Genomic DNA, 17,076 nt, shown 5'->3' on the forward strand with positions numbered 1-17,076 from the left:
ATAAAAACCTTAAAACTGCTGTAACGTGGTCAGAAAGAAAGGATCAAGCAATGGAACCCAAACGGATCTTCAGAAAACCCACTTTGGTTTATGCAGGACAGGAACATATGTGTGAGGCAGGACTGGATGGCACAAGCTATAGGCTTGTGATAGGGCTGAGAGAAGGAAGAACCAGGTCATGTCTGTATTTCAACAAGATACTTTATTGGTCCAGCAACTGCAAAATATACAAATTTCTGAAAGGCATACCCTGTTTTTAAGGTGGCACAGCTTTATATCAGGCAATTATTCCAGACATATATACAGAACTGTTCACATACCACAAATCAACTCCCCCAAGGAACTACCCGCTTCTCTCCAAGCTTTGCAGTATACATTAAATAAATAAAGAGTGCTTTGCTATCAAAAACCAAAAGTAAAAAAAATAAATTCAAGTATCACAAAGGAAAATAAAACCAAGAAACAAAACAGGTGGGGGGAAAAGAAATCCTCCATGTCGTTTGACAAGTCCCTCCTCCCCATCCACCATCACTGCCTGGTCCTTGGCTCCATTAACCAAAAGCGATGGGCAGCCAGTTTCTGGGGGCAGTGCGATGGGATGGGGCTGACACCATCCCACCTCCTACCAACCCCTCCAGTATGAAGGGACCTTTCTGCTGCTCAAAGACCAATTTTCCCCCTTGCTGGAAAAAAAACACCCGGTTGAAATTTCATCGTTTTGTAGACCTATGGAGACTTCTATTATTCCCAAAGGGAGAAAGTTTAAGGTCATTTTTTTTGCTATTTCTTTATATATATATTTATATATATATAAATATACACACAAATACACACCAAAACAGCTGCAGAATTTCATGTGTACAGGATTGATCACGGGGCAGCCAGACGTCATGTTTGCATTTGTGGGCTTATCTTTTCATAGCAGGAGGAGACAGATAAGACTCCTCGAGGAAGGAGGCTGGAAAAAAAAAAGCAATTTGCCTTCCAAAAACATTCACTTTTCTCTCTCTCTCTCAAAGGCAGAGAAACCAAAAGGGCAGATGTCAACTGCTCACAGGGAGATGGCTGCTTTTAATGTGATTTTAAAACTAAAAAGGGCAAGGAGGGGAAGTGTTCTTTGTTTCATCTGTACAGGAATATAATACACATATGCACAAGCTCACACGGGCAGGGCACTGGAGACCATCTCCTCCAGTGGGATATAGACTGAGCGTGGTTCTGGTCCCCTCCCGCTGTTGGTGCTGCTTCAAGCATGAGGCTGAAGCTCTAGGCACTGTGGTTCACCTTTTCCCAAAGGAAAGCACAGACCAAACCCCCCCAAAAAACATACACATGCCAAAAAATAGATCATTTCTCCCCAGACCTCTCTGCTCCTGGCTGTAGGGATGTTGTTTCCTACATAAAGGGCTGAGGAAGGCTATGGGAACTGCAGGAAGACTTGGCTGCCCTTGCCTCCCATTTCCAACTCAGCCATGCAGCCAAAAAGCACGATGAGGATGAAGATGGTGCTTATAGCAGTGAGGAAAGAAAGCAAAACAACCCAAAACCCTAAAAAAAGAAGTTAATATTCAAAATCCACAGATTTTGCACAAAGCAATAGTGGTTAATTGCCATATAATTGCTGTCTCACAGCCTGGGACAGGGATGCCAAGAAGGGATCTTGCCTATCAAACCACTGGGAGTTGGCTGATAGAGTCCAAGTCAAGACCTCGCCCCCAGACACACACCCCCACACCTCGAATGCTGCAACTAGTTTTGTAGTCCCAGCTTTCCAGCATGCAAAATAAAGAAGCTGCCTGTATTCAGGCTTCCCCTGTTACGGGGCACAATTAGATAAAAACTAAAATGGTTATGCTCCTGCCACAAATAAAGTGCAAAACCCAAGCGGTTTCCAGGTATACACATGTACACACGTGTGTGCATGTATGTATGTAAAATTAAGAGAGAACACAGACAAAACTGTCCCCTTCTCGTGGCTTTCTGCATCCCAGCCAGACCTCTGGCCACCTCCATAAGACCTGTGTATCTGCAAAATGCATCTAGCTCAGCCTGTCCACCTGCAATGACACAGGGATTGACCCCTAAACCGCCCCAAATCTCCACTTTCCTCTAAGGAAGAGCAAAGAGGAGATGAAGTACCAGCACAGCACCTCAACCAGTGCTCAGTTTCCCCTCCCATATCAACATGCTTTGACTCAGACCATTCCATGGTGCTCCCCAAGATGAAAGCATCATCTAAACCACCACTGGTGTGGCTTCCCCTATGCTACTGGCAGCTCACAACCAGTTTTAGAAGCAGATCTACATTCTCTGCAAACCCCTTTTAAGGTGTATTGAGTAAAACAAAAGGTGTTTTGGGGTCTTCTTTCCTTGTTAAACCCAAAAGTTTTTACTGTGAAGGACTTCACACAACTGCCTTCCTAGTGCTCGCAGGCTTGGGTGAGCCAGACTTGGAGTGCGACAGGCTGTAGCTTGGCTAAACAACTTCTTGAAAAGGAATTAATCATAATTATTATAATAATAATCATAAAAAACTGCAAAACCCATTTATTCCCTCCCCTTCCCCCCATCTCTCTGCTAACCCCGCACCATCCACATATATACACACCCCACCCCGAGAAGGATGGGTACCAGTCGTCTCTACAAAAGAAGATCAAAACTGCTTGCAGAAGGAAATTAAACTCCTGTGCGCTAGGAAGCACTTTACAGCTTGCTAGGATCTAACAGGATGCTGGAGAGGAGAGCAAATGCTGCAGCCTAAAGATCTGGTGGTGACCCCGGGATGCTCAGCTCCTCTCCTCCGCTCTCCTGCATCTCTCCCCTTCTTCAGCAGAGTGGTTTGCAGATGAACGGGCACGGGTAGAAACAGACGAGGGTCAACCTCATTGCAGATGGAGGAGACTGGTTTATAAGCAAGCTTTGGAAATGGCGATGGGATGGGAAGCTGGTGGCGTCGCCAGTGGCATTGCCACAGTGCCATCGGAGTCACGACAGCTTCTGCGAGGTGTTCATGTTCTGAAATGAGAAGGGAAGAACAGTGGTTGGGGTGGTGCTTGGGTCAGACCCATCTTCTATATAGATATCAACAAGGGGACAAATGGGAGTAACAGAAAGCCACGGCACGGGTCACTACAAAAGCATCCATCACAGAGGAGAGGACATTGTCCACCCAAGGAGAGATTGGGGGGGGATGCACTGACTTGCTATCCACACCCCTCAAGCATCACTTGGGTTTAACTACAGAGTGGGAGTTCACCAGAGATATCCCTAAAAACTGAGCTAAAACCCCAGGCAACCCTCCCACCCTGTCTGGTCTGCACTTTTGAAGCTGCTCTTTGGACCCTGCAAGGCAAGGTGATGGTGACCACTGGTGTTAAGGAGCCCAATTAAACATCTCTGTTGCTCCCATTGAGGGTGGGCAGCGTCAACCCCCTGCCTGCCAAGGTGGAGGTTACCATTTATCCATCCTTGGCATTGTCAAGAAGAGGCTGCTCCCACCAGTCTTACTGAGCAGCCAGCATGGGGACCAGACACCACTATGGCAGGAGCACCCAGTGACACTCCATGAGCTTTCACAGGCCCTAGGAGCTGCTTTGGACACAACCCTGGTGCAGAGTGGTGACAGTGGGCACCCACCAGCATGCGGTAGGGACCACAAAACTAGAGACAACCAACTAAACACAAGGAGGACCAGCCCCCAGGGCAGTGGCTGGGGGGGGGAAAAATCAAGGGGAGATGGTCACAACAAGGACACTTCCCAGTTCACACAACTACATGAAACAGGGCAGGAAGAAAAGGACTAGGAAGCAGCTAGGAAGGTTTCTCAACCTTTTGCTTTTACTACCTAAACTGCCTCTTGCAAACACCAGGAATATAACCAGGCTATGAGGCAGAGCAGGCTGAGCTGTTATCTAAGGAGACAAGAGGAAGGTTGGGAGAAGCCACATGCATCACAGCCATTTACCTTGGAAATATTAGTAAAGAGAAAACTTTGAGAAAGTGACAAACGGGTCTTCTTTAAGCATGAAAAGTGAAGGGAAGAAGAAGGGAGGGGATCAGCTCGTTGTCAAAAAGTGCACTTTGGATCACAAACCAAGCAAAAGGAACAGAAGTCATCATGCCAACTAGTCCCAATGGCCCCAAATCAGCTCAATCCCCCAGCCAGGAGGACTCTGAGGCACACAACCATGGCCCCAGCTTCTCCAGTGTTCCCTGGTCCTCCTGGATGGGGGTCAAGACCCCAGCAGCGAGGGCTGATACAACAAAGCACCCACTGCCAAGCAAGTCCTATGGTACAAAACAGAGATACCTTCCACCTCCCCTGACCCCATACACGCTGTGGTGGGACAGAGTGAGGGATGGTCATGTGTACAAGACAACAGCCTCCAAGAGGTATCAGCAGCATGAATACCACCAAGGTGGCTTAAGGTGTCTTCATGAGTCCCTCAGTGGCAGCCTGTGAGTCACACACTAGCAGATAGAGGCAACCACCCCTGCCTACTCCAGCAGAGCTCCTGGTCTAGCAAACCCTGATGCAGCCATCTCCCAGACTCAGCATTGGAGCATGTTTTCAGTGTCCCAGCCAGCACTGAGCATGCACTGCTATTCATTACAATATGGATGGGAAAAGGGTGGGTGGAGGGATGGACAAGGAAACAAAAATGCTTTCAAAACAACCCACAACCAGACACATTCTCACTGGCTTTTGTGCCCATGAGCAGCAAGGGAAGTAGCATAGGAATGCAGGCCATGCTGAGCAAAACAACCTCTACATTTGCCCAAGATTATGGGCATGATGACCTTCCCCAACCCATCCAGCAAGTGTGAGCTTCCTAACATCCTGCTTCTCAAAACTGTTTATTCCAAAAGAGGAAGAAACATGAGGTTCACCAGTCATTATGTGTAAGCAGGGCTGAGTTCTGGCCTGTCGTGTTGTAGCAGATCCCTCTATCTTCAGCCCACAAAATGAACCAGGACAGGGATGCCCATAGGCTGATTTGAACTGGTCTATAGAGGTCAAAAAGGTCCCTGGGCACTGCCCTAGCCTCAGCTCAGATCCAAAGTCTCCCTGATCTTTGAGAAGACATTCGAGCACAGCTCAATAACTTCTGCTCTCAGCCTGATCACATAGAATTAATGAAGTCTGAAGGCTTCAAATCTATCCCTATTACACAAAGGCCGAACAGCACTAAGTCAAACTGTCAAAGCCTTAATCGTTCATAATTAGCACATTAAAAGCTCAAGGCATCTTGCTTTCTTAAGAGATGGAAGACAACAATATCCTTGCATCTACTCTAAGGCGTCCAGACTCACTGTTCCCAAAATCCAGGCTTGCAGAGCTGCAGATGCCAGGACCCAGGATCAGTCCAGCTCCAGGAAACACACTCCCATGCCAGTGATAAAACCCTGTTGGGGGCTGAGGTCAGAACCTACTCAGACCATTCATAGACAGAATTTCGACCCAGGAGGCCTATCCTTCCCAACGATTCTATCACCTACAGTACACCATGCTATCACATAGGAGAAAACTCCAGGAAAGCCTAACAGCATCTCCCACCCTGTGCCTATCCAAGGAGGAGGTCAGGAATTTAGACATTATCAATAATGGGCAAATGATAATTTGCTTTATCTCTCAACAAAATTAAGACATTTACTCAAGTGAGAATACCTAGGGGTTGGACAAAGCAGCACCCATCATCTCCCTCTTTATCCTTCCTAAGATGCATACAAACCCCACACACAAATACTAAATTGAAGAAGCCCATGCCTTGGCCGGGTTTCACACCAACAGCAAAACAAGCGGTTGAATGGCAAGAGACATGGAAAAAGGGGTAAAAGAGGGAATAAGACGCAAGAAGGTACTTACAGGCATGCCTTCCCTAGTAAAGGCTGCAGAGAGACAGAGAGAACAGAGAGGTGTCAGTAATGCCACACAAGAGACCAGGCAGATGACACCAGATGGAGCAAGCGGCATACCAACAGCAAAAGCTTCCAAACCCAAAGCTGGCAAAGGGTTTGGTGCAAGACTCAACCAGCCCAAGCAAAGCCTTAAAGACAAAAGAAAGATTGAGCTCTCCCTCTTGGTGCTTGGGGTGGTAAGGCTCATGCAGAGCAGCCACCAACTAGAGCTGTTGGAGGAACTCAGCAACCTTCCTAACCTGCCCCAGATCTAGCCAAGAGGACACCAGACAACACAGATAATGCAAAGAGGGGCTCAGTGAGATCCAACAGGAAGCTGGCAGGAAGGGCAACATGGCATAGGGGGTCCTATGTGTGTATATATATGTATATGGACTTTTCTGGTACCAACCCAGCTCCTTAATGAGCACAGGGAGCGGGGGTTGTTCCTGGAGAAGTGTGAAGCAAGCAAGCTATCTCTTTCTACATCCCTTCATGGGTGGGTGAAAGAGGAAAGGACACATGAGCATCATAGTAGCTAGCCATGGGTTTCACCCAAGGCTGCAGAAGGCAACCGAGTTCACTATGCCAAGAGGCTCCTATTCATTTCTGGTCCATTTCGCCCATCATTCCAGAAAGGAAGAGACCTCTTCAGCCAAAGATGAGTTTTGTGAGCTCCTTCTTGAGAGAAGCACAGGAACATCTGCTTTATTGCAATGCCCAGCTCTACAGCAAAGCCAAGTGCATCCAGGGGGAAGGCACGAGCCCCACTTGAGATACAGCTCCTCAGGAGGTCGACAGCACAAATGTCAGATAATGAAGGCACCAAATTAACGCACCCTGGAGCTTTAGGGGTGGTTTATGACACTCTCAAAACCCAAGAGAATCACCAGTGACCGGATGTTCCTGCACCAACACAAGGCAGGGAGGGACAGCAGCCATGGGAGAAAGATGCATCAGCACAGGTTGCGACAAGTGCAAGCCGGTCCCCAGCTTCAGGAGCGACAGGAGGACAACAAACAACAAAACAACGAGAATAGCAACAAAACAAAGCAAACCAAAAGAGTTCAACTAACTTGTCCCGGCAGCTGCGAGGGCACTTCCTGAGGAACACAGCCTGGCAGGGCGGAAGAAACAGCCACATGCTCCTCAAAGCTGTTGATGCGAGGTTTTTTGGTGGGCTCTGGGCTTGCTAGAGGGGTAACGCTATTACGTCTCATGAGCGGGTTAGGTCCCTTCTTTCCTTCCTAAATTAAAGTGAGACAAAGAAAATGAAAGTAAATAAAAATAAAATAAAATAAAAGGTAAGAAGGCGACAGTTATAAAGGAAAAAAAAAAAATAAAGCAGGTTGGTTTTTGTGTTTAAAGCAGCCTCTGCTTTTCCCAACAAATCACTGTCAATGTACACAGGATGCAGCGAAAGGCTCTGGACACAAGGTGTTCAAGAACACAGCACGACTGCCCAAGAAAGGAGGGAAAACAAATAAGTGAAAGGCCCTGAACTGAGAAATAAGACAGGCTTTCTCCTCAAAAAAAATACAGACTGCCAAAAAAAAGCATGACTTAGCACAACAGAGGTGCCCATCTGTTTCCTCCTCAAAGCTCATCCCTCCAACCCAGGGAGAGGTGCGAAAGCAACAAGAGGCAGGACAAGCCAGCCTGGGCTGATAAGGAAGACTGGGAAGTGAGGGCAGAGCAGCCAGCAAACATCAGCACCACGCCAAGCTCCAATTCAACAAGCCAGGTGGAATGGAGGCGCAGCCGAGCAGTGGGAGTCAAGCGCTTCACGTGTGTCTCACTCCATCCTACCCACATCCTTCCTGCCATCCCCAACAAGGGTGGTGGAGGACATCAATGGCCCCCATGGCAGGGGAAGGACTGGCTTCCCCACCTATGGTGCCTGCCAAGGTTGGGAAGTGAAGGAAAGGAGATGTGTGCCAAAAGGGGACGGCTCCAACCACCCAACGTCCAGTTGGGCTACACCACCACTAAGTGCAAGTTGGAAAGGTCCCAGTGGCTAAGACATGGGCATTACCATGGTCCATGGGGTCCCTTTTGGTTTACTGCCCAGTCCTAACACTGAGCTTGCATCCCCCTACTCTGGTTTTTGAGCTCCTGGTGGAGCACGTGGCAGATGGACCTGACCTTACAGGAGTTTTCCTAAACATGAAGGGCCTCCCTGCTTCATACCATCACCAGCTCAGCACCACCACCCTGTACTCTATAGAATCCCATAGAGCTGTGGGCACGCCAGTTAAAAAAACCATGGAAACAGGAGATATTGGGCAGTTGTTGAACCCAAGCTCTGCCAGCCAGCTGGGAGACCTGGGAGAAGTCACCTTCTCCATGCATGGTCCTATTCCCTGCTCAGGTGAGTGGACGACTACACAGGTGAAAGTCAAAGACCAGGGAGGAGCTTTCCCTGGGCCAGCTTTAGTCTGAGCAAACACCAGGAAGCAGGCACATGCAATAGTCATTTTCCCTTGGAAAACCCACAACAGGCCACATCTTTGCAGAACCCATCTGATGCTCTGGTCCTAGAGCAGCACTCCTGAGTACTCAGCTGAGCAACCTCCCCATGCCCACCCTGGGCATTTTTCCTGCTCACTGTAGGGGAAAGGAGAGGGACATCAAGGTATGGGTTTGAGGAAAAGCCACACTCACCTCTGGCCGATCCCTGTGGGTGTTGACAGCTTCAATGTTCAGTGAGATGGATTCCACCCGGCAGCCTGCAGAAAGGAGCACGAGGAAACAGAGAGGCCATCAGCAAACCCACCAGGCACAGGATGACTCCACCCCAGACCCCATCTCTTCTCCCAGAGGTAGCTTGCATTCAGGCAGAGGGACAAGTCAAACCCCTTGGCATGTTAATAAAGCTCCCCTTACCATAGGCCACCGGGGTCAGCTTCAACACTGTGTGAAGGGGACATTTCAGGTAGGGCATTTCATCTGCAGAGAAAGCAAAGCAGGAGAGTTATCCCATCCCCTCTTCAAAAGCAAGATTAGACTTCATCAATACCTAAGGCCACCCAAAACCAAGAGATACATGCTTCAGACCCTTAGCAGATGTGAACGCATCTCTTATCTCCTAAGAGCCCCATCTGTCATCCCTCCTCCAGAAGGACCAATCCTCTTCCAAAGGACAGGAACTTCACCTGCACTCTTATCAAGGAAGTATGCCAGGAGACAGCGCATGACAGCCTGGTGACAGATCACAAGGACGTTCTCTTGTCTCTCCAGTTCCATGATGACCGGCTCTAGGCGCTGCACCAGATCTTGGTAGGACTGAGGCAGAAGAAAAGAGAGATATGGCATAGAATCAATAACCAATGGTCCTTGTCTTGGTACATCTATTGGTTTCACGTCTCTGACCAAACCAACACAATTACTGCTAAAAACAAGCAAAGTTACACAAATCCTCTTCCCAGGCTAATCTGGAACATGACTATTTCTTTGGGTCAGAGGAGAAAGCCATTCACATCTTACTAAACTGTCTAGGACTGTAACTCAGGTAAGCAACAACTGCACAGGGGCTTTGAGCAGTGTCTATCATATTGAAAACTGATTTTCTACAGGATTTTTAAGATCTGAAAAGTCTGAAGCAACATTAAAAAAAACCCACCAAAATGAGGGTTTTGAGGGACTTCATGAAGAACCTGAAAGGCAGCCTAAAGGAACCACAGACACCTAAACATTCTCCTTTTAGACAGGCTGTCACGATATTGCCAAAGATCTTTCCCAAATGCCTCTAGGGGCGACTTTTAATATGGGGATAAAAAGCCCCATTCACAACCTGAAGTGTCATGCAGCCTGCCAATTCCCACTTCATTGTGTCACACCCTGAAAGCAGATTGCCAGGAAACAGAGGTATCAGCATCAACCCTTAGGGAATGATACTGAGAGCAGAGGTAGAAATCGCTTCTTTGGAAATGAAAAAGGAAACCGGGGCAGTGCAACACTTGGAGTGGATGTAATGGAGGAAGTTGGACTTGGAAATCTCCAGAGTCTCCTTCCACTACTAAACTCATAGGGGCTACTTGTTAAGTGATACATTCCTCAATGAGATGCTCACATACCATGATTTCACAAGAGCTCAATGCAAAAGGTGCCCTGACCTTTCTTGATTCTACTTTCTTGGAACTCTTGCTGCTCCCCTGCTCTGAATGTAGAAGACAGCATGAGGACAAGAAGGCCAGGTTTAAAGTAAGATAAGGAGTCATATCTCTGAAGGCCTCCTTGCAGACCTACCTCCCCAGAAGGATAGCGGTAGTAGTATTTATCCTGATCACGTAAAGCAAATTCCTCTGGATGCTGCTCCCTGATTTCTTCATACGTCATTTCTTCACACACCCCCTGCCAGTACAGGACATCCATGAGGTTAAAGGACATGCTCAAGTTAAAAAACATCAGCACACCCAACATGCAAAACCTTCTCCAAAGCAGCATCTACAGCCCTGAGTGGTCAGCTACAGAGCACTTCCAAGCAGAAACCATTCTAATCTGTTCATTCAAGCTAATCTTGAAGCACCTACACAAGGCAGAGCCAAGATGAGAAGACAAGTTGCAAGTACTGCAGCAGAAGTACCACTCTTTCCAACAGCAAGGAAAAATCTCTCCACAAAAAGCAAGATGCTATCACTCTCTGCCAAGCAGCAACCAACATGATCCTAATGCAAAGATACTTACAGCATCAATTTCATTGAGTGCCTTCCACTGCTCATAGGGCAATTGAAGAGCTTCTGCTGTTTGGATTGCCCTCTTTAGCTGGCTGGTCCAGACTTTGAGGTCCTTCAGGTTCTGCTCCTCAACAAACTTGTTCAGTGCCCGTGCAAACTGTGGGACATAAAACAAGAGGTTGATTCCTGATGCACAGCTTCCCAACAGGGCACTTTAGATGCCTGGCTACCCTTTACCACAGCCCTGCTTATTTGTCATAGAGCTAAACTGGTATCTCCTTATACAGTCACACCTCAAATGACTCCATTTGGGCTTCAAAATGGTCCGGCAAGCCAAGGTAGCTATTAACTACCCTAGAAGCACTTGACTGATCTGAAAGCATCCTCGGAGCTAGCTATCCCTACCGAAGGGTGGCAGCAGTCCTGCATCCTGCCCTGACTGAGCAAGGTCTGAAGAAGCTCAATGAAGACATTCATACCCTTTTTTCCTAGAGATTTCTGTAGCCTCTGTTAACCCCTAACTACATGCAACATTGGTGGCTGGAATGCCTTGTTTTGAGGTTGTGCTTGAACCCGAATTTAACGACCTCTATAGATACATCACTTAGCCCAATGCACAACATCAACAGCCAGATCACTCCTAGAAGCCGCAGAGCAACATTCCCTTCTCTCTCACCTTCTTGCCCCTGTTGGAGAGGCCTGAGTCACCTCCAATCTTCCCCTTGAGGTTGAACTCACTTTCACCATGCCGACAGAGATAAATGGTGCGGGGCTGGACATGGATGTTCATCAGGTAGTAAACGATCCTGCTCTGGATGTGATCCTGAACTCTGTTAACCAGGAACCGCCGGCCAACGTCGATGACTTTGATGAGAGAAAGCTCCCTAGGGAAAGCACAGCGAGGATGAGCAGATGCCAGTAAAGAAAACAGGAAGAAAGAAACACCATCTTGTACAAACAGCCTTTTGAGGCATCTCAGTCAACACAATCACTCAGCTAAAAGGATTTCCTGCAGGCTATTTTCAACTGGAAGCCAGCAAGTAATAGCCATTCATGGAGAGCTAAGTAACACTGGTATAATCACCATTCCTGCCTTGCAGCAGTAAAGAAGATTAAACACAAACAGCAGGAAGCATGTTCCTCCCCAGAACAGGGCTCAGCAGAACTGGGGTAATCCACTCAGGGCACACAGATGTATTTGTGAGCAGTGGAAAAGTGCCTGCATGGTCATGCAGGACAGCAAAGGTCCTCCCAGGGCACACAGCTAGGCGGAAACCACAGGGCTTGCTCAACCTTGTGGTTTGAGCCTGCCCAAGCAGTCCTTCCTTTAAGGTGGACAGTGACAAAAACACCTCAGAAACGCTCAAACCCAGATATTTTCCCAAACCCTTTGTATTTAGACTGGTAGAACAAGATTGAAAACAGCACATTTGAGCCCAGAAGAGCCTGAGAGAGTTTCAGCACCCAACTCCCCAGCACAGGGCTGGGAAAAACCAGCACTTCCAATGAAGGAACCTGAATTCATAGTGAGGCTTGGCCATATATTATTCTAGTGCAGCCATGTATTTGAAGACAGAGTGAAATACAGCTCCATAATTCATTAGTCTTCTCCTGGGAGAACAAAGGCATTCAATTCAAGCCAGTGCAGGATTCCAAATCTCTTACCGGTCATAGTCATCAGGGTCGAGTGGCTGGTAGCTGGCCTGGTAACAGTTGATCCTCTTCATGAAGTCCTCCATGGCATCGGTTGAATTACAGTCACGATAATCGGGGCTGGACAATTTTACTTCCTGCAAGAAGGGAAAAACACACCACAAGGAGAGGTTAAGAAACTTTCCAAGTCAGATCATGCTAATCTCCAATTTCAAAGTCCTGCCAAGAGCCAGCTATCAGCTGAGCCACTTTACAGTCATTGCTTATCAGAAGAGAGAAAAGAAGCAGACTAGACCCAAAACTCTAAGCACACATTGAGAAAGTCTGGTATAAACCATTGTGTGACCAGTATAGATGCATATCAGTCCACTCACATTCTCCCCAAGAATTGGGGTCGGACCTCACCACCCAACACAGCGGGAAAACTGAGCTTTCTTATGCTAAAGGAAAGCATCAGGTTTAAACAGCTGAAGCTGAGAATTAAGTGCATGTGTTTAGACAAGATGCTTATCCTGGGCCTTTTGAGTGAATAAAGCTCCCAGGAGTTAGAGGTTAACCTGGGTGTCCATCACCTGAGGCAGCAACACAACATTCAACCCCTTCCTGTGCATTATCTGCTAGAAAGAGGCTAGAAAGTGGCAACTTGAATGAGTATTGAGAACTCTCATGGACTAAGTTATGGCTGAAATACTCCTAGCAGGTGATCCTTCCCAAAGATTTGGGTTTGAGCAGCAGCATTACACATCAGTAACTTTATAAGCAACTCTGAAGCTAACAGGGTAACACAACCAAGTGACACACAGCGGCGATAGCATATTTTCCACACCAGTCTCAGCACTAAGAGCATCATGGGACACCAGCTCCAAGCAAGACCAAAAGCCATACTCCAGCCCTAACCCAGCACCCTTTGTGGAGCCCAACCCAGGGGCAGGACAAAACTCTTCTCACATACTTTCAGTATCTTGCAATGCATTCCCAGACACTGTAATATGGCTCACAAAGTTCAGATGTGCAACTGGAGATAAGGCTGGAGCACAGCTCAGTGGAGAAAAGGATGCTTTCATACAAGTTAATCATGCCCAGGTAGACCAATTAAACTCTACCTACCCTAGCCAAGCCTAGCGGGCAAAGGAGTTCTGCTGGTGGGGAACCAAAGATCCAACAGCTCCCAAAGGAGCCAGGAAGAAATGCTTTACACTGTAGTCTCCAAGATTTAGGTAAGATGATCTGATATTCTTCTCAAAGCAGACTCCGATGGATGTTGGGAAGCTGCACGTGGGTGAAGACACCAAATCTGACAGCTCTTCGATGGGATTTAAACCCCTAACCACATTAGGGAAGCACCAGCATAGGGTTGGCTTTCCAGACTGCAAGTGCACACTGCTGGGTCATGTTGAGCTTCTCATCAACCAACACCTCCAAGTCCTTCTCCTCAGGGCTGCTCTCAATACAGTCTATGTCCGACCTGTGTTTGTGTTTGGGATTACCTCAACCCAGGGGCAGGACCTTGCTCTTGGCATTGTTGAACTTCATGAGGTTTGCATAGCATCACTTACACAGCTTGTTTAGGTCCCCTGGGATCCCATCCCTTCCCTTTAGCATGTCAACCACACTACACACCTTGGTGGTGTTAGCAAACTTGCTATGGGCGCACTCAATCCTAAGGAACAACTTGTTTATCCATTCAGGCCTCCTGACATTTTTGCCTGACATCCTCTTTATTGGGATGCATCGTTCCTGAGCTTTAAAGAGGTGATCCTTCAAAGCCTGCTCCTCCTCAGCTCCAGGGTAACCAGTTTGCTGCTTGCCCTTTTAACCACTCTAAGGGTCTTGTCCTCCACCACTTCATGGTCACTGCAGCCAAGGCATTCCCCACCCAAGGTCCAGCACAGCACATCTCCTTGTTGGCTCTTCTGTCACTCAAGGAAGGAATTTATCCTCAGAGCATTCCAGGAACCTCCTCAAATGCTTGTGCCCTGCTGTGTTGTCCCTCTAACAGCCATTGAGTGGATGAAGTCCCCCATGAGGAACAGGGATTGCGAATGTGAGGTTGCTCTTATATATACATATATATATAGAGAGAGAGGGAAAACAGATGACACTTCCACACTTACCCTAACATTGCTGGCAACTACAGTGGGATCATTGCAGACAGATTCAATGAAGAACACCTGCAAAGCAAAGCAAAGCTCAGCTGAAAGCCAGCAATAACATTTGTAACATTCAGCTAGCTCCTTGCTCAACCCAAACTCCCCCCCCTTTGACCAAAGGGCTCTCCCTGTGCCCCATTCCCATCTTTTTCTTCTGCAGAGCTCTGTAATGGGAACGAAGGAAGAGTTTAATATTTGCAATCAAACCCAGCAATGAAATCTCCCTTACACAGGAGCATTGTGAGTACAATACATCAGCAAAAGAAGATACCCCAACCATATACTAACACGGACTACGCAAAACAAGCAGCAGCCTGGTGGTACCAACCTTGAACCCATTTTCTTTGGCAAAGTTTAGGATCATCCCTCTCCTCTCCCGTGTTGTATTGGTGGCATCAAAAACCTTTAAAAGAAAAGATTTGATTAGCACCAAGGGTGCCTCATTTCCCACCGAGTCCTCCCTCAGCGCACAGTGCCTTCTGGACCAGGACTGCTGTCAAACCCCATGAAGTGCATCTGAGCTTACCGCAATCTGGCCAGCCTCCTCCGTTAGGTACAGCTTGACATCCCTCAAAGCAGCCAGGGCACATTGCCTGCAAAAGAGGAGACACAGGACCCCGATGTTCTCAGAGATGCTTGTGGCAGCCAGTTGCATCGACTTCCTCCTCCTCACCTCCTCATCCCCAGGGACATTTAGGAAAGACATGCCTTGCTAAAAAACCCCACAAGAGACGCGTGCTGAGCAGTGTGCTGGTCTTCATAGCAGAGGCAATGGTAGATGAAGCAGCAAAGGCCAAACCTCATATCCTACACCACTAAGCCTGAAGGCAGATTTGGGGTACCACTGATGGAAGATGCACTGGTGAGCCTGAAGCTACCAAGCTCATACATACAGCTTCAGTTTTCAGCTCTTGGCACCCAAGTCAGGCCTCCTTGGGCAGACAGGAAAAACTGAAGCTAAAGCCCAGCCTTTCTCTTTACCACTCATCAAACAAGCCAGGTAACCATGGGCTTCACCACTCATTTAGGACCCAAGTACAAGCATGCACACAGTACCCACGCTTACCTCCTGACTTTCATGGCCTCCTCATTGTCAGGGCGGAAGAAGTCATAGGAGCTGTAATGCTTCACTGCCTCACGGCGATACTCCCCGACATTGAAAACTGTGTGGAAAAGGCAAAAAACCATCAATACCAGGAGCAGTCAGTCAGCATAGCTTCACTCAGCTCTGTAGATCCTGCAGACAACGCTTTCTAGTGATGGGCATCCTTAGATTCCCACTTAAGAAGTGGGATCCTTACAGCAAAAAGCTGAGGGACATTCCTTGGTCTTCAAATTGAAGGAGAACCTGACTGGGATGGGAGGACATGGATATTAGGCTCATGGGATCTTTGAAAGAGCTCCCACTACCTCAGTCTTCAAGGCACTGAGCTCCTAGAGCAACTCCTGAGGGCCAGAGCTCATGCTTTCCCCAGGCAGCCAGTGCAAGCCTCACCTTTTGTTGGAACACCAATCCAGTTGAGGTAGCGAGTCAGCTTCTTGGAGATGTAGGTCTTCCCGCGGGCTGGCAAGCCAACCATCACTATCACAGTGGGGGAATTGGCAAGCTGTGGCCCACAGGCTACAAAGAAGAGACAAAGAGCAACATGAGCATCCATTAATCCTCCAGCTCATCTTATAGCAAGCCTACAAGGCACTTGCTCTTGACCCAGCCTTTCCCCAAGACCTTAGGCAGCAATAGGAAGTCCAAAGCCTCTGCTCCCCATGCACATCATCTCTGCATTATCTCCTGTGCATCCCTCTCACACATCTGGGCAATGAAAGCCTTGAGTAGGTGAATCCATTGACTCATTTCTGCAATGGCATCTGCTGAATGAGCATATGTCAGAGCATGGCGAACTGCGCCACAGCTGCCCAACAGTGAGACACAACTACCCCAGCTAAGCCATGCTAACCCAGATTCAATGAAAGAGACAGGAGTCACATCCTGGCAACCACAGCAAGGAGAACATCCTGATAGTGGCAAAGTGGGAAAGGAACCAGCAACAGCCCTAAACTCCCCACAGAACCTCTGTGCCTCAGTTTCCTCATTTGCAAAACCAAAGCAAACCTCCCATGCCCATGGTTTGGCTAATTCTGTAAAAAGCTAAAGGATGGCCAAGGACTTTGGTCCAGTCTCTGTAGCAGCACACTTCACACACAGCTGCCATGCTGAAATGCCAGGTCTGCACCAAGATCTTCACCCAGAAAGCACCTCCCAGAAACTTTTGCTGGCTCTTTAGCTGATACACATGCAAATGCAACCAACTGTTGCTTCTGAAGAACAGCAGGGCACAATGACTACCAAACCACCAGCATTTAAAAGTATTCCTTTTCCCTTCCCCCCCCCCCCCTTTTATCCTCTTTTCCTCATAAGCCCATTTTAAGCTTTAAGAGAGTTCATGTCAAACAGCTGGAAATAAATCCAGAAGCATCACCTAGTGATGACTTGGCAAGTGAAAAGAAGCTCCTCTCCAATTCACCTGTATGGCACGACCAAAATGCAGGCAGATCAGCCACCAGGATGCCCAGGTAAACTGCTTCTCCCTATCTAAATCCTTTAAGAAATAAATTCCAGGTTCACTTTAGAGATATTTGCTGAGGTTACAGGAGTAGGAATGCAGTTCGGGAAATTATTTTAGCCCCCCCCAACCAGCTCC

The 17,076-nt window shown here is 47.8% G+C and overlaps 1 protein-coding gene across 6 annotated transcripts in view; it reads right to left on the bottom strand.

Annotated features, from left to right (window-relative positions):
- Nucleotides 1–793: 793 nt before the first annotated feature.
- Nucleotides 794–17,076, bottom strand: part of PFKFB3 (6-phosphofructo-2-kinase/fructose-2,6-biphosphatase 3) — a 42,781-nt gene continuing 26,498 nt past the window's right edge. For 2 of the 6 annotated variants that reach the window (XM_061368650.1, XM_061368645.1), the window contains exons 2-17: nucleotides 15,873–15,998; nucleotides 15,444–15,540; nucleotides 14,904–14,970; nucleotides 14,706–14,780; nucleotides 14,342–14,398; nucleotides 12,240–12,364; nucleotides 11,251–11,458; nucleotides 10,585–10,731; nucleotides 10,147–10,251; nucleotides 9,054–9,183; nucleotides 8,785–8,847; nucleotides 8,563–8,627; nucleotides 6,975–7,145; nucleotides 5,867–5,889; nucleotides 3,965–4,015; nucleotides 794–3,015 (exon numbers count right to left, since the gene is read on the bottom strand). In XM_061368650.1, the coding sequence (XP_061224634.1) occupies nucleotides 3,009–3,015; nucleotides 3,965–4,015; nucleotides 5,867–5,889; nucleotides 6,975–7,145; nucleotides 8,563–8,627; nucleotides 8,785–8,847; nucleotides 9,054–9,183; nucleotides 10,147–10,251; nucleotides 10,585–10,731; nucleotides 11,251–11,458; nucleotides 12,240–12,364; nucleotides 14,342–14,398; nucleotides 14,706–14,780; nucleotides 14,904–14,970; nucleotides 15,444–15,540; nucleotides 15,873–15,998 (1,517 nt within the window). In that variant the 3' untranslated portion in view covers nucleotides 794–3,008. The remainder of the gene's footprint in view (nucleotides 3,016–3,964; nucleotides 4,016–5,866; nucleotides 5,890–6,974; nucleotides 7,146–8,562; nucleotides 8,628–8,784; nucleotides 8,848–9,053; nucleotides 9,184–10,146; nucleotides 10,252–10,584; nucleotides 10,732–11,250; nucleotides 11,459–12,239; nucleotides 12,365–14,341; nucleotides 14,399–14,705; nucleotides 14,781–14,903; nucleotides 14,971–15,443; nucleotides 15,541–15,872; nucleotides 15,999–17,076) is intronic. The other 4 variants (XM_061368646.1, XM_061368649.1, XM_061368648.1 and 1 more) reach the window with 4 other exon arrangements.

Source organism: Neopsephotus bourkii, unplaced genomic scaffold (genome assembly GCF_033783945.1).
Source record: "Neopsephotus bourkii isolate Nb327-2 ecotype Australia unplaced genomic scaffold, CSIRO-AGI_Nbou_v1 NB_1434, whole genome shotgun sequence".
NCBI classification, from domain to species: domain Eukaryota; kingdom Metazoa; phylum Chordata; class Aves; order Psittaciformes; family Psittacidae; genus Neopsephotus; species Neopsephotus bourkii.